At 42.9% G+C, this 25248-nt stretch overlaps 1 protein-coding gene across 2 annotated transcripts; it reads left to right on the top strand.

The window, feature by feature from the left end:
* Positions 1-906: 906 nt before the first annotated feature.
* adar (adenosine deaminase RNA specific) lies at positions 907-24917 on the top strand. Of its 2 annotated transcripts, none has more exons than XM_008431746.2 (16): positions 907-1066; positions 5266-6980; positions 7253-7557; positions 8553-8748; positions 8887-9083; positions 9452-9587; positions 10580-10818; positions 10976-11132; positions 15908-16076; positions 16275-16368; positions 16496-16612; positions 16714-16841; positions 18041-18223; positions 18337-18449; positions 20377-20504; positions 21103-24917. In XM_008431746.2, exons 2-16 carry the CDS (start codon positions 5391-5393, stop codon positions 21425-21427), a joined length of 4077 nt encoding a protein of 1358 aa, XP_008429968.1. In that variant the 5' UTR covers positions 907-1066; positions 5266-5390; the 3' UTR covers positions 21428-24917. The 2 variants fall into 2 exon arrangements, with proteins under 2 accessions (XP_008429968.1, XP_008429969.1); XM_008431747.3 differs by lacking the exon at positions 907-1066 and adding an exon at positions 3555-4263.
* The last annotated feature ends 331 nt before the right edge of the window (positions 24918-25248 follow it).

Here is a 25248-nt window from a genome sequence, read left to right as displayed (position 1 = left end):
CATTTCCCAAAATTGATTGATGTAAGAATGTATAAGTAACTGATAGTACTAAATATAATTGTAATATTCATGTTGTATTTGGCAGTAATTATATCAGTCTGATAAACACATACCGGTTATTTTCTCTCATTTTTTTAAGATTGTCATGCATGCAGGTTAGTGCATGTCTCTTGAACTAGTCAATTATTTTTATTGGAATGCAGAAATCAGTATAAATTTCACATTGATTTTAATATGTGAAAAAGATGGTTTTCAAAAGTATGAATACACGTTTTATACCGATTTCATATCTATATTTATCATAAAAATATATAATTTAATATTTCAAAAGTACGTAAGCAGGTGAAGTACTGGCATACACCAGGCTGGACTTAAATTCGACCCATAACAGTAGCAGTACCAGAAAGCAGTGAGAACGTATTGTTATTCTGGGTTGCCTCAGTGGATTAATAAACCATCAAAAGGAGTCTTCTTACTTGGACAACAGACTTCTTTTGCTGCATACAAAATATGCCCCTGTTGTGTCTGTGGCTTTTCACTTTGGATGTTGGATTATAACAAAGGGATTCACTACATGTTTTATGTGTGTGTGTAAATATTAAGCATTGTGGTTGATGTCATCAATTAATATGCAATTCCCAAGAATTTATTTTATGGTAGTCTCACTTTTAGTCTTTTCAAAAGCTACTCTCAAAACGTTTTAATGGCTCAAATTGTATTTGTTTTTTTTACAGATTGTGTGCTTCCTGCACGTTTGAAATAAAATCTAAGACAGCTCAAATAATCACACAACAGGCACATTTATTATTAATTATTATTATTATTATTATTATTATTACTACACATTCTTCTAATATCTCGAGGGGCTGAGATGCCTGCTGAGGACGCAGTAGAAAATTATTGGAACCTTGCGCCGTACTGTTACGTCACTCACATGCGACGGTGTTACCGTTCGCTCCAGTTGCAAACCCAAGCATCGCATCTCGGCGCATCGCTTGTTTGATTGTTTTTGTCACGGAGTTCACTGAAACAACAAGCCGCAGTGGGAGGAGAGAGGCGAGCTCAGGTAATTGTTTAAAGATGGTTTATGTTTGCAAATGACTTGTTGAGAAGTAGTTCGCTCTTTAGGGGTTTCCAAACATTTAAGAAAGAACAGGCAGCAGGCTGGGGGACGGAAATGGTGCAGAATTCGGAGCTAGCAGCATGGCTAACGTTAGCTTGGAGAAGGACCGACGTTCATTTAGCAGCTGCGAGCTTTTGCCACAATTTAAAACCCATTCACCTTTCTTATTCAGACAGTTTATTGTGTCTTGGTAGTTTTAAAGGTAGGTGCGTGTGACCTTCAAGTATTAAACTGAAAACTTTATGCACACTTGGTGCTTTAAAGCGTCTAGTACAACACGAAAATATCAAAGGGTGTTATATAATGTGTATATGTTTTTTTAAGAGATGTTTTAATTTCAGATTTGAATTTGATTCAGTTTTAAAGTCATGCAAACCACAATTAAAGTTAGATTTTAATTGCCCCTGCCCAATAAGAATATTCCTCCAGTGCATTTTATTCAAATGCACTGAAAGCATACGTTGATTGTAAGTTAGTTTATCCAGATATTTTACAGCTTCCAGGTGTAAAAAGTTGTTTATTTACGCCAAGTTACACTGGTCCCAAGTCACTGTTCCCCACATTTCGTCTCTTCTTTTACTTATTCTAAAATTGCTGTGATATACCCCAATGAATTATGCTTCTTGATCATTACAATCATAAATTCTCAAAACTGAAACAGCCAACGCCTGCTTTAAAGGCATTTTGACGCACCCACGTTGCTAATCTATGACGCCTAGAGTGTGTAAGCTTTGTCCTAATCTAATAAAAATCGTTGCATTTGTTATTTGGCATAAGAAAACTTTATGGGATCCAGTTTGAAACTTGTATTACATGAACGGGTCAAACTTGGACAAAATTATTTTGCACTTGTTACATTTTATCAAATGCTGTTTGTGATATGATACAGTAAACCTTTTGTTTAATTAATTAGAAACCACAAAAGATTAACCTCGGAGCTTTGCTGAGGATGTAGCACATGGGTGTCAAACCCCAGTCCTTTAGGGCTGCTGTCCTGTAGTTTTTAAATGTGCTACAGGTACCAAACACTGGAATGAAATGGCTTAATTACCTCCTCCTTGTGTAGATTCCCCAGAGCTTTGCTAATGACCTAATTATTCTATTCAGGTGTGGTGCAGCAGAGGCACATCTAAAAGTTGCAGGGCAGTGGCCCTCCAGGACTGGAGTTTGACACCTGTGATGTAGCAACTCAGCAAACCCTCTTTTTAGGCCTTGCTGCCCTGCGTTTTCATGCGTTTCCCTCCCGCCGCACATCTGACTTGAATAAGTGCTTGATTAACAGACTTGTGCAGCTTTTGATGGCATACAGACGAGGTTACGCAATCATTTGAATAAGTTGCTCTGGAGCAGAGATGCACCTGGCAGCGGTCCCTGAGGACTGGGCTTGAGAAACACTGGTGTAGGTGAAGGCTCCAGCAACTCTTGAAGTAATTAAAAAGCCGTTTATTTGCAGTCAAAACTCACTTTGGCTTGTGAGCTTTAGCAGGCTACAAGCTGAAACGTCTTTGACTACATCACCAGATTTTTTTTATTATAAATAAATCAATTTGGATTGCATTTTTGCTTGCTCTAATATCTTAGACACCATCATCTGTCTCAGCTGTGGACACATGCTGAAGTGGCAACCTGTCCTGCTGACTGGATATCTCACTTTCATTCAGAGTGTATTCATGACATGTGCTAGTCATTTAACCTCTTTGCAATTTTGATAATTTCATAGTTTGGTGGTACAATATCTGCAAAGTGTCTATTCTTATAGGGTGCTTTGACAACCAAGAATTTAAAATGATTTTCTGTTTTTTGTTAGTTTTTTTTACTCATGATCTACTGCAAATAAATCTGTTAACTACCTTCAGATAATGTCTATCATCCATTTGTTCCTCAGTTTTTGGTTAGTTTGATCAGGAGTCACAATCAGTCATGGTTCATGTCATTGAACCAAGAAAGAGAGGGAGAGTTTTTGAATTTAACATAACTTAAATGTTACATGCTGGAATTTGACTACTAACTTACACAAATAAGTACTTATCTACAACAAAAGCTATCCTGACATGCAATGGTTTTTAGATACATAGACAGGAAATGATTTGTTCTCAAATGGGAACGACAAGTTTGATCAGGGCAGCTGCTCCATCTTAGGACGACAGATTGATCCAAATATGGATCAGAACCGAAAAATACAGAAATGTGATGTATTAATTTTTAAAAGTGTAAAATCTATTTATACGTAAGGGTTTATTATGGCTCACTGTTTCTATCACTCGTGACAAAATCCATCTACAAGGATAAACAAGCAGATAATACTAATTTTCATTGTAATTATATAAAACGTGTAATAAAATTAGACGTGCAGTTAGAAATGGACCCGGAGCTTTCTGTGCTACTGACCTCTGCAGACCGAACCGAAACCTGGATTTTCAAAATAAAAGGAGCGTCTTCCGATGTGCGTTTGGAATTTAAGCTCGTATCTTCTGTTGTTGACCTTTCGGGAAATCAAAAGAGCTGGGTGGGGCAAAACGCCTGGGGATGGCAGTCGGAATATGAAATATGTAATTTAGAATACGCTTCCTGATTATCAGAGTCGATCATTTCCCCTTAATGCTTAATTTTATTGTGAGGCCCTGAGCTCAGTCGGTGAATGCCCTCTGCCTCGCTCTTTGTGAGCAGTGCTCATATCCGTAGGGGGGGGGAAAACCCCGGCGTGGTCACATGACCCGCAACAGAAACCTAACTTTTACCAAGAAGAGAAAACGAAACTTAGCTTTCTCCCACGTTGGCCCCAGTTCCTTTCTTTTTCCAATTTCTCCTCATGTTCTGTGTATAGCAGCTCAAGAGCGCATGGTGCAACATTACCGCCATCCATGCAGTATTTATAAGCGGGCTTTGGAAGGCTGCGGACTTTACCGATCTAACTCTGAGATGATCCAGCGTGTTTCACTTTTCATTTAAGCTACCTAGAGCCGAGATTTTCTTGTTCTATCTGTTCCGCGCTTATTTTTCTTTTGTATAACCTTAGTATTGTAATTTAAATTCTTTTTGTCAAACAGTTTTAATAACTTGAGCATTGGAAGACTTCTAAACCAGCAAGCCTAAACGTGACCAAACTGTCTTTTTCACCTTCTTCCTCTGATCGTCTGAAGGTGAGATTCATAATCACATGTACTAGTAGTGGGAGGCCTTGATCATAGACTGCTGTGCTTCTACAACCATGCTGCATGGAGACTATGCAGATGTTGATTCATCACTCTTTGTTCACAAATCTGGCCTGGCTGTGAGCATAGAGACATGTTCTGTCTGAAAAATACATAGTTGTATTTTTGGCTGTCACATGTTGCATTGCATCAGGATCAAAGTGAGTCAGCTCCAGCCCATGTTTGGCTCCCAGGCTGCCGCCCCCCTCCCCTTGTCGCTGCTTGTTACTCTGATGAACCAACACTGCATTGTGCTCCATTATTATGGGCCTGTTCGGCTCGGTGCTGACCACACCACAGGCGATGAAACCTGACTCAGTATTGGGTGTCCTCTTGTTGTCGCTGGCTGATGCAGACACCATTGAGTGTTGTCGGGTATGACACCGGACGCAGAATCGATATTTATAAAAATCCGAACCGTGTAATTTGACATTCAGATCATAATCCCCGGTGTTTGTTTCGAGGCAGAGAAATAAAGTGTTTGTACAGAAAATGAAAAGTTGCTGGATTATCTATTATGTTTCTCTGACTCTCCATTACAGATTTCAAGCTGCAGCATTAGTTTATAATGCTAGCAATAATAAAAAGCTGCTACAAGCAGTTCAGTTTTGAATTATTAAACCATTCGCTTTCACCTCAGGATTACCTTTCAGCGTGACACAGAATGATGACATTTCCCTCTGCAGTCTCTTTGCTGACTGACTGTTATATGAAAATAAATGCAGTACAGATTAACCTCTGCATATACTTTTCGACTGTCTATGTTTAAACCTTCTCAGATTATCCACTCTGGTGTGCTGCATTTCAGGACAGCAATGGCGTCCTTGGAGTATAGGTTGTCGGACTTGTACAAGGACACTTAAGCAGGCTGAAGGGTTGCTGACTGATGTGATGGTTTCTTTTAACCTTTCTACTTATTATGTCTGTCCTGACTTTGTTTTTCACTTCCAGCGTGTGTCCATCCTGAGCCAAGGCTCCATCTTCTGTGATTTCTGTTGGAATCCAAGTGCTTGACGTGATCCTTAAGCTGAACAGAGAGCTGCTCCGGCCCCCCTTTTTAGCTCAACCCCTGCGCTATGAGCAGAGGTAGAGGAGGGCCTTACAAAGAACATTTCTACAGACGCCCACCTCCCCACCTACAGGCCAAGGAGAACTACAACAGACCAGTTCAGGCCCAATTTTTTCATGGAGACAACCCTGATCTGATCCCAAACCTAAATTACTACAACCATCCTGGAGGGGCCCCTCAGCCGCAACCTCCCCTGCACCCATCGGCTCCCCCTGTACCAAGCCACATTAGATTGGCTGCTGCTTCTGACTACATACATAACCAAGGTCAGGGCGGCAGCCCAGCTCCAAATTCCTTCATTTGCAAACAAGCAGAGTTTCTAAGAGGACAGAGCACCGAGGCACCACAGTTTAGATCCAGCCAACGAGGCGGGGGCGCACCATTCAGCAGGCCACCTAGTTCTCCATACCAGGCACCATCAGGCTATATTAGACATTCAAACCCAGGCAGCAGTCCAAGAGGTCGAGGGGGCTACAGCCCAAACCAAATTTTTCGATACTCTTCAGGTCCAAGAGCAACTGGAGGGGCCCTGGGCCCTCGATTACAAAATCAAAACCAGTTTCAAGGCAGAACCAGCTATAATCAGTCATCCAACAGACAATGTTGGCCCCAGACGGAGTCTCTCTGTGACCATTTTCAGAATCTGTCTCTTCAACAAGATCAGTCTAGCCGAGGTAGAGAGAGGTTTGACAGATACTCTTTCCCTAGCAGCTCGACAGAGTCGAGGTTCGAAAGAGTTAATATCACCTTGACGCCAGATATACAGGAGCAGGTGCACAGAGCTTTGGCTGCTTTGAAGTCAGGTGAGAGGATCTCTGCTAAAGTATTAGCTAGAAGAATCCATTTACCCAAAAAGACAGTAAACAAGGCTCTCTACTCTTTGGAGCGGTCACACAGAGCTTATAAGCAAGAAGTGCTACCTCCTCTGTGGAGTTTGTACAGGGCGGAAGGAGATTACGTGTCTGACAGCAAAAGTCCAGCTTCATATCTGTGTTTTGGTCCAGAACATCCACAAACAGCTGAAACAGAGGCTGACCCAGAAAAGGAAAACAAGGGGCAGGTCAAAGAAGAGGACTCTGATACAGAATCGAATTCTTCTTACAGCTCGTCTTCAGAGTCTTTTGACTTTTACAAAGCCCAGTCAGCGGCAGGAAGTCAGAACGAAAAAGATCGTCCAAACACAACCAGCGCCACCCATCAGGAGGCTACTTGTCCCATCATGGCAAACAGCAAAGAGCAGGTTTTACAATTTCTTCTAGATGTAGGAGAGGCAACTGCTCTTGTCATAGCCAAAAATCTGGGTCTTAAAAATGCCAAGCAGATCAACCCCACCCTTTACGCTCTGGAGAAGCAAGGTGAAGTCAATAGGGATAGCGACGTCACTCCTCCAAAATGGATGCTTTCTGCACACCGCAAAGAGAGGATGGAAAGGAGCTTAAAAATTGCAAAGAGTGCCTCCGTTTTTGGGCGTCATTTGGGAATGGAAATCTTTAAAGAGGAGGATACCGCAAGCGCCGATTTCCTATCAACCTTACCAGGACTTGAGCCTTTGCCACTGTTGGAGGATTTGCTGCCAGAGCAAAGTCAAAGTATTGAGGTACGACAAGATTCATCCTTTTTAATATTGTTATATTTTTACTTTCAGGGAATATTCCAGAGTTTCTATAGTGAGGTTCTGTTGAAAGGTTAAGATTTCTTTTGGAGTTTTCTTTTGGAACAAATGCTGATAAGTTGAAACATTGGCTCTCCCTCTTAAAACAAGTTCCAAGTTATGTCATAGCTGTTTAATTTTGCCTATTAGTAGATTTTAGTTAATTTTTTACTAAATTTATAAACTAAAACCAAACCCTCTGTTCCTCATTTCCATAGCTACCTGTATTGTTGAGTGAGGACAAAGCTCCTGGCGAGCAACTGTGGGCTGATGATGAAATCCCAGAGTACCTCAATGCAATCCGGCGAGAGACCGACGCAAAGAAGATGGCAGAACAGCAGGGCGGTGCTGTGGGAACCGTCGCTGTGTCGGTGGCTGCACCACCTCCTCAAAATCTGTGGGGCAAATTACAGGAAGTGAGGCTGAAGAACCCGGTCAGCGGCCTAATGGAATATGCCCAGTATCTGGGCCAAAACTGCGAGTTCCAGCTCCTCGACCAGTCAGGACCCTCTCATGACCCAAGGTTAGTCAGTCGACTTTTTAAGTGAGCATGTTGCCTTCTGCAAGAATAATCTGTTATTTACTTGGATATGCCTGAGTTAGAGTTGGAAAAATAAGGTCTTTATTGATGCTCGTTATCACCAGGAGCAATGTGAGATCCATCATTTTAGTTTTGTGTTTGCACCTACGTTTGTTTATCTCTTTGAAGTACCTCTTAAAATCTTTGGAGGGAAATCCTGCCTCCAAGAAGTGCAGCCAAGAATGAAAATAACTTAATTGTTATTCATCATAGGAGCCGGTGTCTTCAGTTAATCATATATTCAGGGATTTTACATAGTCTGGAATGAAAAATAAAGAAAAATGTTTATACTTTTCAGGCTTTTTTCCCCCCATCTTTTTAAAGTTTCCTTATGGAGAAAATAGCAATAGTGCACACTATTCCTTCCTTTTTTTTTTTTTACATTTTACCAACTAGAATTTTTGTTCTTGACTCACTCACTAAATGCACACTCAAAAAGGGGTATTTCACTACTTTTTGAACATCAAACTCATATGTTTATGAAACTGGTTGTTTTTAAAATACCAAACAATACACACAGTCTGCTCTATTTTGGTATTTCACTAACAAAATTTAAAAAAAAGTCAGTCAGAAAAATTGTGCACTTTTAAACTAGCTTCTATCATGAAATCCCAGTCGTTTTGGTTGATAAAAGAGTTGTGATTTTGAAACAAAGCTAGTCTAAGTTACTCCACAAACAAACAGAACTGTGAAATGATGCAGTACCATGTTTAAAAAGCCAGAAGCCAACATCAGCAACTTGTTGTTTTTGGATCTATGGAATCTATAGATAAGACTACTATGCAAGCAGATTGAGGTGATCATTCTGATCTCATAATTTTGAGAAAGCATCTTGAAAAAATATTAACATTTCAGTCTGGAAAAGCATTCAAGTGCTGTATGTCGATAGCTTGGGTGTCTAACGTGTTTGTGATTTTCTTTGTTTTTGCTCTGGTTAGATTTCGCATGCAGGTGATGTTGAATGGGAAGCTGTTTCCCATCGCAGAAGCTTCCAGTAAGAAGGTTGCTAAGAAGGATGCTGCAGCCGCCGCGCTGCGCATCCTTATCGGAGAGATTCAGGGAGGACCAGGTCCGCTGGAGGAGGCAAATGCTGCCGGTGTTGACCAAATGTTGGATATACTTCCAGACACAAGCGTGAGATTTTTTTTACTTTGTTAAAATAATTTCTTCTGTATAAATCTATTATGGGTTCTGGATACTAAATATTTTCAAAACTGTCCTTAACTTGTTGAGTCTGAAGTTCTTCCCGCCCCTCCCCCGTCTCTTCGCCAGGGTTCAGTTGAAAATATATCGGGAACCTTCGGGTCGAACAACGTCGAAGTACCAGGGGAAGGACCTCGACAGCCGCTGTCCCGGTCTCTGCCTGGTGGGAAGAATCCAGTGTCTGTACTGATGGAGTACAGCCAACGCAGTGGAAACTCCATCGAATTCATCAACACCGGGCAGGCTGGACCACCACATGACCCAAGGTTCTGGCTCCTTCATTTCTATTTGAAGCAGATCTTCCTGCCGAGTCCTCTGCAGTCACACATTTCAGCCTCATAAAAGCAGCCATCTGTTAAATCTGTTCGTAACACATTAGTCATCTGATGGAGACAATACCATCTTTATCTATCTTGTCTTTTCTGTTTAATCCATCCCTTTAAGCTGAGATGGAATGCCACATTTCATCCTCTTTGCTTGAAGTCTTTTCTTAAAAAAAAACAAAAACAAAATCAAGGCATCATAAGCTGTAGAGGTACCGTGAGTTTAGCTCATTTGTTTAAGTCTTTGACGCAAACAGGAGTTTTGTATGTTCTTGATTACCCAATTTTAACCCTTTCTGTCCTATTTCTAGGTTCATGTTCAGAGTGAAAGTTGGAGACACGACGTTTGCAGAAGCCTCAGCGCCAAGCAAGAAGGCAGCACGTCAGCTGGCAGCAGAGGAGGCGGTTAAAGAGTTAATGGCTGATGGAAAACTGCAAGTCAGCAAGGTAACAAATACAGGATGTTAAAGACCTCATATTATTATTCTCATCAAGTTGTTGAAAAGTTCAGATCAGGGTGGGTTTATAAAACAGTTTCCAAGTTTTGAATGTCCCGTACACCACTGTTCAATCTGCCGTCTGAAAATAAAAAAAGGGAATTGAACAACTGAAAACCTACATGGGCATTTTTGTAGAAGCAACCAAGAGTTATAGAGAGCATCCACTCTGGTGGAAAAATGTATCAATGTGACAATTTATTGGTTGTGCTTCATGCAAATCTAGAATAGTAAGAGGAAATTAGTTGGAAATCCATGTTTACATTTCGCCTCTGGCCAAATGTAAAAACAAAATTGTGTGGTGGAAAAGTAAATCTTGTCATCCCCTTTGAACACTCCATCCACAAGGTGAAACTTGATGGTGGGAGGTAGTCACAGCTGATGGAAGGTAACCGGCTGAATCCAGAAAAGTCCTAGGAGAAATCCAGTTAGATGTTGCCACAAGCTGGTTTTGAGGTTCACCTTTGTGCAGGACAACATCCCTAAACGTGTAACCGGAGCAGCTTTGAAAAGCTGAGAATCTTTCATAAAACACTTTCCGTATGGTAATTTAAAGGAATAATGATGCAAAACTTAATTCTCTAGATGTGCATACCTCGTAGAGACTTACTAAAAGAAATGCCTCGAGGCTGTTGTTGCAGAGGTAGTGGCTTCTACACCTTATATACGTAATGTAAATGCACACCACACTTCTCAGATCTTTAAAATCACGCGTCATTTCCTTCATGCACTACTTCTTCTGAGTCTGTTGCATAAAGTCACAGTCAAATACACAGAAATTTCTAGATGGTGCAATGAAAAACTGAGGGGTATAGTTGCTTTATAAGGCACCAAACACTGTAATAAACTATATTTATTAAGGATATGGTGAAATCTGTTCCCCTTGCCGACTCTTTCACATCTTCACTGCCTCGCCCCTCATTTCTCTCTGGTTTCTTCCAGCCTCAGTTGCCCCTCGGCCCGTCCTTTGAAGGAGACGGAGGTGCTTTCCGAGCAACCTGTCCTTCGTTGCCTCCTCTAACTGCAAGTGAGTTGCAAGCTGCCCATGAGGCAGGGGTCGGAGACCTCATCAATCACCTGAACAACAACGCCGTGTCAGGGCTGTTGGAATACGCCAGAGCTCGGGGCTTTGCTGCTGAGATCCGCCTGGTGAGCCAGTCAGGACCTCCACATGATCCTAAGTAAGTGCAAACTTTTTTGTTTTCAATTTTTAAAAGCCTTAAAAAACGTTCAATCAGAGAATGTAGGGTTTTTTTTTTCTTAGATCTAGGCTAAGTTGTACGTATTTCTTTATAGGACTTTGAAAGGTTCTCCTTATTGTCTCTACTCCCTGCTCAGGTTTACCTACCAGGCGAAGCTGGGCGGCCGGTGGTTTCCTCCAGTTTGTGCCTCCAACAAGAAACAGGGAAAGCAAGAAGCAGCAGACGCGGCGCTGCGGGTTTTGATTGGAGAAGCTGAGAGAGCAGCACGCACCGGAGAGCTCATCCCAACTGAGGTATCTACAATTAAGATACATAAATTATTCAGCCCAAAAGTAAAAAAAATAAATTCTCCAAATTCACAGGAGTTGATATTTAGCCAACATGGGAGTAAAGCAGCATGTATCGGATTATAGAAACAAAAGCAAGTTGTGCAAAACTTGACTTATTTCTTTCAAAATTAAATATATGTATATCCACAATACCTGGGTGGGGAATAACTTGCTAAACTTTTCATTTGTTCTTTAATGGATAGTTTATAATTGTTCAACTTGGAAACTGTTATGAGAATGAAAATGTGCAGTGTTGTCTTCTGATATAAAAGTATACTTAATAGATAAATGTGAATGAGTTTAATCACTTTAGTAATTCAACTTTATACACACACAATAATTTTACTTTATAGAGAGAATTGATCCAAACACTGGACCCTTTGCTCCTCCACAAGTTTATACTAAAACTTGTCATAAACACACTGGAATCTCCCAGGCAATACATTCCCACCCGTGATTACACCTCAGGGTAAAAGTAATAATAAATAAATTGTGTGGTGGAAAAGTAAATCTTGTCGTCCCCTTTGCAGCTTAATGCTTTGACTGACTTTATAAAAAGTGGTGCTGAGATGATCCAACAGGACAAGTGCAGACACGTCCATCATCTGAGGCCCTGAGAATACCATAAGTGACTTTCACCGGTGTTGTTCCAGAAACAAACACGTTATAGTGTAATTAGGGTTGAACGTACAAGTTGAGGCTAATAGTTTTGATGACTCAGAATGCTTACTGCAGATCTGGTTCTGCAGTTATTTCTTCGGCTATCTCATGTACCGATAACCCAGTTAACATCAGAAGGATGCCAAGGATTAGTCATCACTGGAGAATAGGTAGCTCAACACAACTGTGACACTTTCAAGTGTGGCTAGAATCAATCTTGTTTTCCTTCATTGATGATGAATAGTGTGCTGCTTAGTTACATTCAGAAACCTCATAATCTGCAAAAATAAATGACCTACTGTTAATTGCACACAGTCTTGCCATATAAATGCGGTTATAGCTTCACATGGAACCACTAGAAATGACCAAACAGCAGACTGGTTACCAAAAGTGATGTAATTCCTGTTGACATACTGTAAATAGATTTTCTGATGTGGCCTATTCAAGTAAAGACTCCATCTACTTTCTTTAAGCCTACCTGATCGCATTCTCTTTGTCTGCACTGTAAGTGAATGAATCATCCATCCATCCATCCATTTTCTGCCGCTTATCCGGGGTCGGGTCGCGGGGGCAGCAGCTTCAGAAGGGAGGCCCAGACTTCCCTCTCCCCAGCCACTTCTTCCAGCTCCTCCGGGGGAATCCCAAGGCGTTCCCAGGCCAGCCGAGAGACATAGTCCCTCCAGCGTGTCCTGGGTCTTCCCCGAGGCCTCCTCCCGGTGGGACGTGCCCGAAACACCTCACCAGGGAGGCGTCCAGGAGGCATCCTGACCAGATGCCCGAGCCACCTCAACTGGCTCCTCTCGACGTGGAGGAGCAGAGGCTCTACTCTAAGTCCCTCCCGGATGACCGAGCTTCTCACCCTATCTCTAAGGGAGAGATCAGCCACCCTGCGGAGGAAACCCATTTCGGCCGCTTGTATCCGTGATCTCGTTCTTTCGGTCATGACCCAAAGCTCATGACCATAGATGAGGGTGGGAACGTAGATGACCGGTAAATCGAAAGCCTCATTTTTGACTCTGCTCTCTCTTCACCACGACGGGCCGGTACAGCGCCTGCTTCACGGCAGACGCTGCCCCAATCCGCTTGTCGATCTCCCGTTCCCTTCTTCCCTCATTCGTGAACAAGATCCCCAGATACTTGAACTGCTCCACTTGAGGCAGGACGAGCCCCCTGACCCGGAGAAGGCACTCTACCCTTTTCCGGCTCAAGACCATGGCCTCGGATTTGAAGGCACAGAGCCTCATCCCGGCCGCTTCACACTCGGCCGCGAACCGCTCTAGCGAGAGCTGCAGATCACGGTCTGATGAAGCCAACAGGACCACATCATCCGCAAAAAGCAGAGATGTGATCCTAAGGCCACCAAAACGGATCCCCTCACACCTCGGCTGCACCTAGAAATTCTGTCCATGAAAGTAATGAACAGAATCGGTGACAAAGGGCAGCCTTGGCGGAGTCCAACTCTCACCGGAAACTAGCCCGACTTACTGCCGGCAATGCGGACCAGACTCTGACACCGGTCATACAGGGACCTGACAGCCCGTATCAAAGGGCCCGGTATCCCATACTCCCGGAGAACCCCCCACAAGGCCCCCCGAGGGACACGGTCGAACGCCTTCTCCAAGTCCACAAAACACATGTAGACTGGTTGGGCGAACTCCCATGCACCCTCCAGGACCCTCCTGAGGGTGTAGTACTGGTCCAGTGTTCCACGACCAGGACAAAAACCACACGGCTCTTCCTGAATCCGAGGTTCGGCTATCCGACGGACCCTCCTCTCCAGGACCCCTGAATAGACCTTACCAGGGAGGCTTAAGAGTGTGAACCCTCTGTAATTAGAGCACACCCTCCGGTCCCCCTTTTTGAATAGGGGGACCACCACCCCAGTCTGCCAATCCAGGGGAACTGCCCCCGATGTCCATGCGATATTGCAGAGTCGCGTGAGCCAACACAACCCTGCAACATCCAGAGCCTTAAGGAACTCCGGGTGGATCTCATTCACCCCTGGGGCCCTGCCACTGAGGAGCTTTTTGACCACCTTGGCGACCTCGTCCCCAGAGATTGGAGAGCTCAACCCAGAGTCCCCAGGCTCAGCTTCCTCAACAGAAGGCATGTTGGTGGGATTGAGGAGGTCTTCGAAGTATTCTGCCCACTGGCCCACAACGTCCCGAGTTGAGGTCAGCAGCACACCATCCCCACTATAAACAGTGTTGGTGCTGCACTGCTTCCCCCTCCTGAGACGCCGGATGGTGGACCAGAATCGCCTCGAAGCCGTACGGAAGTCTTTCTCCATGGCCTCTCCAAACTTCTCCCACGCCCGAGTTTTTGCCTCAGCGACCACCCGAGCCGCTTCGCCCGCCAATACACATCAGCTGCTTCTGGAGTCCCACAGGCCAAAAAGGTCCAAGGACTCCTTCAGCTTGACAGCATCCCTCACCGAAGGTGTCCACCAACGGGTTCGAGGGTTGCCGCTGCGACAGGCACCAACAACCTTGCGGCCGCAGCTCCGATAAGCTGCCTCAGCAATGGAGGCACGGAACATGGTCCACTCAGACTCAATGTCCCCCACCTCCCCCAGAACGTGTTCGAAGTTCTGCCGGAGATGGGAGTTAAAACTCCATCTCACAGGGGACTTCGTCAGACGTTCCCAGCAGACCCTCACTACACGTTTGGGCCTGCCAGGTCTGACCGGCTTCCTCCCCCACCACCGGAGCCAACTCACCACCAGGTAGTGGTCAGTGGACAGCTCCGCACTTCTCTTCACCCGAGTGTCCCAAGACATACGGCCGCAGGTCAGATGAAACGATGACAAAATCGATCATCGAACTGCGGCCTAGGTTGTCCTGGTGCCAAGTACACATATGGACACTCTTATGCTTGAACATGGTTTTCGTGATGGACAATCCGTGACGAGCAAAGAAGTCCAACAACAGAACACCACTCGAGTTCAGATCGGGGGGGCCGTTCCTCCCAACCACGCCCCTCCAGGTCTCAATGTCATTGCCCACGTGAGCGTTGGAAGTCCCCCAGCAGAACAAGGGAGTCCCCAGGAGGGGCACTTTCCCATAACCCCTTTAAGGACTCCAAGAAGGGTGGGTAATCTGAACTGCTGTTCGGCCCGTAAGCACAGACAAGAGTCAGAACCCGTCCCCCCACCCATAGGCAGAGGGAGGCTACCCTCTCGTTCACCGGGGTAAACCCCAACGTACAGGCGCCAAGATGGGGGGCAACAAGTATGCCCACTCCTGCCCGGCGCCTCTCACCGTGGGCAACTCCAGAGTCCAGCCCCTCTCAAGGAGACTGGTTCCAGAACCAGAGCCATGCGTCGAGGTGAGGCCGACTATTTCTAGCCGGAATCTCTCAGCCTCGCACACTAGCTCCGGTTCCTTCCCCACCAGAGAGGTGACGTTCCACGTCCCACGAGCCAGCTTCTGCAGCCGAGGATCAGACCACCAGGGTCCCCTCCCTCGGCTGCTGCCCGTAACACATTGCACCCGACCCCTTTGGCCCCTCCGACAGGTGGTGAGCCTATTGGAAGGGGGACCCACGTCTCCTCTTCGGGCTGAGCCCGGCCGGGCTCCATGGGTAAAAGCCAGGCCACCAGGCGGTCGACATCGTGCCCCACCTCCAGGCCTGGCTCCAGAGTGGGACCCTGGTGACCTGCGCCCGTTTGAGGGAACGCCAGATCGAAAGTTTGTCTCCATCATAAGGGGTCTTCGGGTTGCGCTTTGTCTGGTTCCTCATCTAGGACCTGTCTGCCTTGGGTGACCCTACCAGTTGCATAAAGCCCCAGACAGCATAGCTCCTAGGATCATTGGGACACTCAAACCCCTCCACCACGATAAGGTGGCAGCCCAAGGAGGAGTGAATCATATTCACAGATTTCTGCACAGGAGAAGCAAAGATGTGTAAATAACCCGAAAATAATTTGTCTGAAGTAGGTTAATATGTTGTGTCTGTGTGCGTGTGCGTGTGTGTGTGTGTGTGTGTCTTCAATACACAAGAAATGAATCGCATGCAGAAAAACCTATAGTTTAAATAGCTGAGTTTCTGTCTTTCTTTCTTTCTTCCTTTCTTTCCAGCTACCAGTAAGTGGCAGCACTTTGCACGACCAGATAGCCATGTTGAGCCACCAGCGTTTCAACGCCCTGACCACCCGCATCCAGCACAGCCTTCTGGGACGCAAGATTCTGGCCACCATCGTCATGAGAAGAGGGGAGGGACTGGGAACTGTCGTCAGCCTCGGAACTGGTAAATCCCTGACCCATAACAATCGTCGGGTTGGATGTAAACAAAATGTTGTCCCTGCATTTTTGCCTGTTTATTCTTTGCTTAGAGGAATTTAGTGTAACAAACAAGACAACTGGGTCACAGAAGAACTGAGAGGCGTTTGGTTGTCATGTTGGTTGACACTGAATGTTTTCTTTTGTTTTGTTTTTTTTCTATCAGGAAATCGTTGCGTTAAAGGGGAGGAGCTGAGCCTCAAAGGGGAGACAGTAAATGACTGCCATGCTGAAATCATCTCCAGGAGAGGATTTATTCGGTAGAAATTGATACCACGCTTCTTTATTGATGTTTCTCCCTCATTTCTAAAAATACGCTCTCCTCTCCCAGAACCAGCCTGCGTGACTTTATTTTGAGATGTAACCCACCATCTCCTTTCTTCTCAGGTTTCTGTACAGCGAGCTGCTCAAGCACTACGATGGAGCAGACGACAGCATTTTTGAGCCCGCAGAGGAGAACAAACTCAAGATCAAACCTGACATTACCTTTCACCTCTACATCAGGTTGGGACATCTTCCAAAGCCTTTTTAGTCTGGCACATTTGTGTTTCATTCTGAAAGCCTCTTAACTTTGGTTAATGTTTTTTCTGTCCTTTCCTGCACAGCACGGCACCTTGTGGGGACGGAGCTCTGTTCGATAAGTCATGTAGTGAGGCAGGAGATGAAATTGAGGGCCACAAGCCGCTTTTTGAGAATGCAAAGCAGGGCAAGCTTCGTACTAAAGTGGAGAACGGTGAGACAAAACTGCAAAATGAAACATCCTACGTGGGAAGCTACAGTGGACAGAAAAAGTCTGCTCTAGTTAACTTACCAGGTTTTTGTGGTGTCAAAAATGAGTCCAGTAGAACTAATTCCTGAATACTGCCTGTTTGGGTAGACCTCTATAATTATGGTATGTCTCGGCTTTGCAATATTCATCACTCTACAAGTTTCACTCACAATAAGAGCTCACCTCGGACTGGTCTGTTCCAAATATTCAATGTTATTCTGATGTAGCCATTTTTTAAATTGGATTTTCTGCTGAAGGATGAAGTCCATTTTCAGCTTCCAAGCACAATACTGAAGGTTTGCACCTTCAGTTGGTTTTTAAAACCTTTCATTATTCGTTTCACCTTTACTGCAGGCTCCCGCTCTAGCTGGAGAAAATTGGCCATGAAGCTCGATTCTTTCACTACCACGATTCACTTGTGGCTGTGTGCTGTTTTGCAGATGAACAGTGTTGTTTTTGTGCCAAACATGCTTTTTTTGGAATCATTGCCAAAATGTTTTATCAGGTCACACTACATTTCCCACATATATTTGCAGAATTTAGCCTTGTTTGACTGTTTTTGTTTCAAAGAAGTCTTCTATATTGTTGTGGGATACAGTTACATGCAGTTTTTCCATCGGTTTTGGTTGGACGTCCAGCTCCTGGCAATATAATTGCCAATATATGTTTTCCTCTTCATGACCGTATTAAGTTTGTTCGGTGTTGTATATTTTGCTTTGGAAATTCTCTTATTCCTTTCTCCTGACTGACGCTTTTTTGACATTAAAATCCCTTTGATGCTTAAGAGGCTCTTTTCAGACCACATTTTCTCAGAGGTGCAACAAAGTAAATGTCAGGAAAACCTTCTAGAGCGGCTCAAGTTTGTTTTGGATTATTCTAAACTCAGGGGGTGTTTAAATTTATTCTGTCACATTAGCCGAGCTCTTGGCTCTTCGTTTTACTCCTAGAAGATTTCAGTTTGTGTTTGACTTCAGCTGAACAGGTCATTTGTCAAATTAAAGGTGGAAAAATGTATCCAGGTCTCATATTTTACATCACAAAAACATGCTGTTTTAACAGGCAGCTATAGCCCTTTCATATCTACTCGAAGACATTTTATTCATATCGAAGTCCTGCTTCTGGTTTGTTTGGAAGAGACGCAGTTTCTCTCTCGTTGTGTGCAGGTGAGGGGACCATCCCAGTGGAGTCGAGTGCCATTGTCCCCACCTGGGACGGCATCCAGCACGGTGAAAGGCTGCGCACCATGAGCTGCAGTGATAAGATTATGCGCTGGAACGTGCTGGGCCTGCAGGGGGCACTACTCTCTCATTTCTTGCACCCTATCTACTTAAAGTCCATCACCCTGGGTAAATCATGCTGCTGGACGACAATTGTCACCGTCTCAGACAACTATTTGTAAGGTTTAAGAGTAAATCAGATAACGCCCACTCTGACAGATTTATGTCTTCCGTCATGACAGGCTATCTGTACAGTCATGGTCACCTGACGCGTGCGGTCTGCTGCCGGCTGGCCAGGGACGGCGAAGCCTTCTCCCAGAGTCTCCCTCCTCCCTTCACCCTGAACCACCCGGAGGTGAGTATCCAAGTTGTTCTCAAAGTCAGGACACGGACATAAATCAGAAACACGGAGGTCATTCTCACTAAATTAATTCATTAAGCTGCCAACTCTCCTATTTGTGCCTTCAAAGCTGTTTTTCATTGTTCGTCACATGTAAATGGGACTCATCCATCAATTAACAAAAAGCAGAAGGGTTCCTGTTGTGCTGCCAGGAAAAAAAAGTCCAAAATCCAGTAGCTGGCAGTTAAACTCATCGTTTGCCTCCTTCTGTTTGCTGAGCCTGTCATGCATATCAATTAAGATCTAATAGGCACCACTATTAACAATTAACTATCACCCCACATCTATTGGCACCCATTAATTTTTTTAAAAAGTAAAATGAATATTTTGTAGCTGTGGTATAATCTGAGAGAAAAAGAAATAGAAAATAAATTTTCCTGCATGTATTCAATAGTTGAGGGAAAGAAACATTAAAACATTTTTTAACAGTTTTTTTTTACATTTTTGAATGAACATTGTTCATTAATGTTCACTGTTAATAGTTACGCAAAATATTTTTGTTTGCATCCCACAGAATAAGATGGAAAGAAGGTTTTTCCGTTTAAAATCTGAATTCTATGTAGAATGCCCTCTCCAGAGTGACAAAAATGAATATAATTAAATTCTTAGAAATTAAATTAAAATCTCTTCATATGTCGCTTTTTAGAATGGAAACTAAGTGCTTTATCAGCATTTTTTTTCTGTCATAAACTCAAAATAAACATAAAAATCTTGTAAACAAATTTGATAATTCAAAGAAAGTGCAGCTAGATGGGGTTTAGGAATGAAATGAAAATGGATTTTAACTGGCCTCTGAAAAAGGTCAGGAAAAACACGCCGTGTATTCAGAATGTCGAATGTGAGACTGAACTGGAAACAATGGATGCGTCTCGGGTCAGTTCAAGTTAAACTCTGAAGGATTTTTTTCCCCTTTTACTTTAGTTTATGCTGCTTTCTGCCGATACATTTCATCCTCTCCTGTAACATTTCATAAGGCTGGAAGATGCACACTGAGGGACTTCTGACCATTCCTCTTAACACGATCTCCACAAATCATCTCTGACACTTTCTTCTTCAGCTCACTACGCCCTGCGGGGCTTTTGCTCACATTCATCCATTGTTTCTTGCCAGAGCCACCTGGAGAGGAAAAGCTGAGAGCTCAAAGCGGTCCTTAGCATTTTTATGTTTATGTTTGTGATGGTAGAATGGAAAATGGTTTTCTCTGTTATGTCTCCCAGTCAACCAGTTGGGATCTAGATTGTGTCTTAATTGTTTTGGAGACTTTGTAACGTTGCACCTGTTCTCAAACTGATCTTTAGCTCCCTTTTCTCCCTCCTGACTGCCAGTGGCTTAGAGAAACGGCCCTCTTTGTCACATCATGCACATATTTATACTCCCAGTGAAAAATGGAGTATGAACTTGGCAACTAAAAGTTCCTAGAAACTCTAATCGGCTTAAAGAAAAGCATCACAAAAAGGTTTTATTTATTTATTTTGTATTGAAAGTGTTGTTAGAGGTACAAATAATTATTCTCCTGGTGAGTTTAGCAATTGATTCTTAACATGGGATGTTTTCCCCCAATGAATAAAAGTACTTCACTATAGGTTGGTTTTTTTCTTTAATTTTCACTGTTATATTTCTGTAAAAAGATACATTTACTTTAAGCCTCTTCACACATCTTTACCAGGAGTGCCATTAAAATAGTAAATGCAACAATCTGTTTGGATGTTTACATCTTTTTTATTATTGATTTTACATTGTCTGTTATACTCCTAATTGTGCTGACCGAACAAATTAAAGTTGTGTTGTTTCTCCATGTCTGACCACGACTGCCAAGTTATTGTTGTATTTTAATTTACATCCAGACTTTTTTTTTTTTTTTTATCTCCCTGTTGAATTAAAGGTGGGCAGAGTGAGTGTGTACGACTCCACCAGGCACACAGGCAAGACCAAGGAGTCCAGTGTGAACTGGAGCTTTCCAGACCAGCACAACGTAGAGGTGCTGGATGGGACCAAAGGAAAGCTAGATGGGTATGTGTCACACTGTCCTGTAGCCTGTCTGGTCTGTTTTCTTTAGCTAAAATCTTAAATCTATCACTGCTTACAATCAGAGCATCATGAAAGCAGAGTCATTCTCTGGGCCAGTTACATTCAGGAGTTCAGTTGGGTTCCTACATTCCCATTTTGCTTTAGGATTTTGTAAGCCTCATTTAAAGATTGTAATTAATACACCAGGATGACTAACTCTTATTACAATAACATTTGAAATAATATAATCATTGCCCATCCCCTCTGTACCTTAAATAGCTGCTATGGTGGAAATAATTATGTGTTCGTTCTTATACTATTGTCCCAAGCATGTTCTTTTTATTTACGTGTAAAAGTCACTGATATTATTAAAAATTGCATGTATGTTTGTGCAACATTGCCCATTTACAGTAAAAATGAGAGAAATCATGATGCCACCACCACCGTGTGGTATTAGAATATCATGAATTTTTATTTATTCCTCATTCACAATGTTGCTTATGCAAACCAATGTTTTGTTTCCTTACGTTCCACCCTGTCTGTTTTACATTTTTCTCCATAAATACAAAGCTAAAGAATCCTCAAATGTTTCTCCCTTCAGGAACAAGCAGGCCATGTCCCGCGTGTCCAAGTCCAACCTGTTCTGCCTGTTTCGCTCTCTGTGCCAGAGGTGCAGCCGCACAGACCTCCTCTCTCTGCCCTCCTACGCTCAGGCCAAGACGTCGGCCGTACCCTTCCAACTTGCCAAGCAGCTGTTCTTTGAAGCTCTCTGCATCCACGGATACGGAGCCTGGATTGGCAAGCCGCTGGAGGAGAAGAGCTTCGAAGTGTTGGAGGGAAACAGAAACAATGGTGGGAGCGTCCCTCTGGGAGTTGGGAACAGTAAAAACGGAGGGCTAGTGGAGTACAAGCAGGTGGAGGCGTAGATCCGTGCAGGGGGCTTAATTTCAAAAATCTAATTCATCTGTGGGGAAAGAAAGGGTAGATTAGGGAGAGAGGGGTGGGGGGACGGAGACATAATAAAGTAAAAGTACAATCAAACAGCACAAAGCCAGTGGCCAGAACTGTGTCTTCTGATGGAACATGGTTGAAGGCTGCTGTGAGATTGATGGGAAGGGACGGGACGAGTCAAGGGCAAAGCCTGAAGTATGAATGAGGTCACAGTTGACAGGACGGAGCTGGGTAGAGGTCCAGGGGCTGTACAGACCACTGTAAACACTACATGCAAGAGGAACTTTCTGCAGTCAGTCTCCATCTCTGTCAGCGCTGCACGGCTCAACTTCAGCAGTTTGTGCGCAGTCCTTTGCATTATGTTCCAGACCTGTACTGTTAATTGTTCTGTTATCGGAGTGCAGACCATATCGTGTTTTCTTTTTATGTTGTTGGAGCTGGTTTGTAAACTATGCTTTATGTTGCTTTACGTGGAAACTGCAAAACAATCTGGACCAAGATTACTTCTCAATAAATTGTTTTATTATTACCATTTGCAACAAAAGAAACCAAATAAATCTGGCCTAGTGTCACTCTGCATTGTAGCGGTGAATATAATTGCAATTAAGGTAAAAACGAAACAAAGAAAAAAAGCGTAATGCTCTTACATTTACTCTCCTGCGATCTTGGCGCGTTGCTCAGGAGGAGCGCAGCAAATGTGATGGTTGCAGAAGGATGCGGGGGGTTTGTCCCGTGTTTCTCAATCCCGGTCCTCAGGCCCCCTCTGCCCTGCATGTTTTAGGTGTTTCCCTTCTGCCACACACCTGGATTGAATATTTTGGTGATTAACAGACTACTGCAGTACTTGATGGTCATGCAACCATTTGAATCAGCTGTTCTGGAATATCGGCACATCTAAAACATGCAGAGCAGGGAGACCTGAGGACTGGAATTGAGAAGCACTGCGTTGGACCATCAGTTCCTGAAACCAAACAAAAAAACAAAAACCTCGGAAAAGTTCACGCGGGGTATGTGCAATCCTGCGCAGTCGGACCGTGCACAGAGTAAAAACCTGTTTGGTCCAAATGACCCCGTCTCCGAAGTCGTAGGCATTAAAGTTAGTGATTTGCTCTGGCTAAAGTTCGGCAAAAATGTGGCATAGAAGCAGCTTTTGGGAAGGTTTAAGGAAGAAGTGATTCTCTTCTGCAATGAGAATTTGTCAATTTCCGATGTGCAGGTTTTGTAATTCTTTGACCTACTGATACAGATATTTTTTTATGATCTGATGTAAGAAAAAAAACCTCTTTTAAGGGATTGTTAATTATTTATATTTGGGACATCACACCAATCTTCGAGATAACTGTCTCTATAAAGCAGGGCTTTACTGTCATGAAACCCAGTTTTACAGCGACACAAGATAAAAACAAAGTTCATCAAGACAAAAACAGTAGAATCTTTCCCAAGTAGATTTTGACCACAAAAGAACAAGTGTGACTGACTTAACAAAAAAAACATTTTTCCTATAGATTTCCAAGAAAGTGTGGATCCTTACCACATATTTAAGGTTTCCAAAACCCAGCCGTTTCCAAATGTTCTGTTGAGAAAGGTTGAGAGACCTAAACAATAAAACAGAGCATCTTTGATCGTGTCCAAAGTATCTCACTCATACTGAATGATTCCTTTCAAATAGCTCCTTGCAACTTTTATTCTTTCTGAAATTATTTTAAATACATTACTGATGGTAGGTGTTTTCCCCTCAGTGATGGCGTCCCCACAGAAGAGTGTGAGTAGGAAGGCCTGACTCGACTGGTTTTTGTCCAAAAGTCAATTTCTCTGTGCATTCCCAGTTGGACGGTGTGGTTCCTTTGAGATCAGATGCCAATTTAGGACTGGTAGCTCACGCTGTTGCGCACGAAGATTTACTTTAAAACTGCTTTTCCTTCGTTGTTGGTCATTCATGTGACGGTCAGTGACAGAGTATGGAGATAAAGGTTAAATATAATTTCGTGTTGGGAATATAAAATTAGTGGTTTGCAGAACTGAAGTACTCCCCATTTTTAAAGTCAACTGTTTGACTTCTAAAGTTAATGTTTCGTCTTATGTTGCATATAAAGTGTTTTTCTTCATTTTAAAGGCCTAAGAAGCCTCAGCAAACTGACAGCAGGGTCGTCTTTGTATTTTCACAATTTCAGTCACTTTAGCTCTGACTGGCAGAAACAACGATTGTTCTTTGTAAATATATATTTACATTAATCTCCCTTTAAGGACGAATTGCTGGGGTTTTATTATTTTAATTGATTTGAACAATGCATTGACTTAATTTGGTTGAAAGGAGAGAAATCCTTGTTTTAAACTTACAGTACAGCCCCCCAAACTTTAACTGTACATAGGATCAAGTTTTATCAGACACTTTAAGATTGTGGTTGAAGCTTCTGTGTTGTTGTTTTTTTTTTTTTTTTGTTTTCGCTTTTCCGATTTCTACCAGCTTGTTAGTTCCCTGCACATCCGTTGACATCTTGTCTTTATAGTTTTAATTTCCTCAGTTTAGGTAAAAGCCTTCGTTTGATTGGTCTCATCTGTCCTTTCCTTCAAACATTTATAGAGAAATTACCATGTCTCAGCCTGAAAAAAGTACACCATCACTGTTTGTATGGCTTATGTGGTTTGAGTCTTTCTACTTTTTTTTTTTCTTCCCAAGTCTGTAATTATTGTTCTCGCAATGTTTTTGAAAGCCTCAAATGTTGCTTTTTAGCTTCTGCATGGGAAACGGTTAGATCTCGAAGCGTGACTCTCTCAGGAGGACTGCAAAGTCGGGAAACGTGGCTGTCTGTAAGGGGCGCTGTTTTCTTAAATAAAACTGCTGATGCAATATATACATGAGCTGTACACAAATACATGAGTACACAGACATGCAGTGGGTTTCAGAAGCCTGAGTCTGGTGTCAGAACCTCGTTTAAGTTTGTTACTCAGACTATTCAGTATTTGCTTTAACTAATACTCGTATGCAGATATGCCTCGGAGGTTTTCTTTTTTTTTTTTTTTTTTCCAAGCAAGGAAGAGCTATGCAAGCACTAAGTGATACTTCAGGCAGTTTTGCGTTGGTCTGCTGCCTCTGCAGAACTACTAGATTTTTCTTTGTTTTTAATTCTTAAGCTTTAAGTTGCTGTTTTAGAACAGAGAGAACCTTTTCTTTTTTCGCAACTTTTAATTTGGTTCTTATATTTCAGCTGTGACAGGGGGACTATAACTTGTGAATCAAACACAATGTAGCAATGCTGTTAATGTAAAATAAAATTGTTTCAAGAATACAAAAGAAATGGAAATGGTTTTGATGTGACACAGTGTAGGTCCTTGTATTGGACTCAGACCTCTGGATCCCACTGTATGCAACAATAGATGCTCGGAGTTTGATGGTTGTATGTCTGTGTGTGTATGTATTTGTGTTTTTAATGTATATATTTTCTAAAAATAAAATGGCTTTTTATATTTTTTTGTTCATGTTTTTTTTTTTAGATTAAAGTGAATTATATATTTCTTTTGAACAATGGACTTTGGGAAATTGAGATAATAAAAATGGCAATCTGTCTCATTTATTTTGATATGTAAACTGTTGAAATGTCTAAAGTGCATGAAGCTGTTTAACTGGTTTAGAAGACTTGTTTGAAGGCAGACATTTTGAATAATCAGATTTTAATGTCAGACCAGACACACAAAGCAGCTTTCAAATCTTAATTTCATTGTTCTTTGCTATCCGGGGAATCGGGGAATAGTTTGAGGTTAACCTCAAGAATACTCGACTTATGCAGCCAGACAGTGA

The sequence above is a fragment of the Poecilia reticulata genome, chromosome 16 (assembly GCF_904066995.2).
Source record: "Poecilia reticulata chromosome 16, P_reticulata-male-v2, whole genome shotgun sequence".
Lineage (NCBI taxonomy): Eukaryota > Metazoa > Chordata > Actinopteri > Cyprinodontiformes > Poeciliidae > Poecilia > Poecilia reticulata.
This window is presented reverse-complemented; position numbering and strand designations above follow the sequence as displayed.

Bases quoted from the DNA above. Each gene is read 5' to 3' on its own strand.
- adar (XM_008431746.2), top strand. From the start codon at position 5,391: ATGAGCAGAGGTAGAGGAGGGCCTTACAAAGAACATTTCTACAGACGC. The intron at 8,749-8,886 runs GTGAGATTTTTT...TCTCTTCGCCAG, and splicing joins ATATACTTCCAGACACAAGC to GGTTCAGTTGAAAATATATC. The intron at 10,819-10,975 runs GTAAGTGCAAAC...CTCCCTGCTCAG, and splicing joins GGACCTCCACATGATCCTAA to GTTTACCTACCAGGCGAAGC.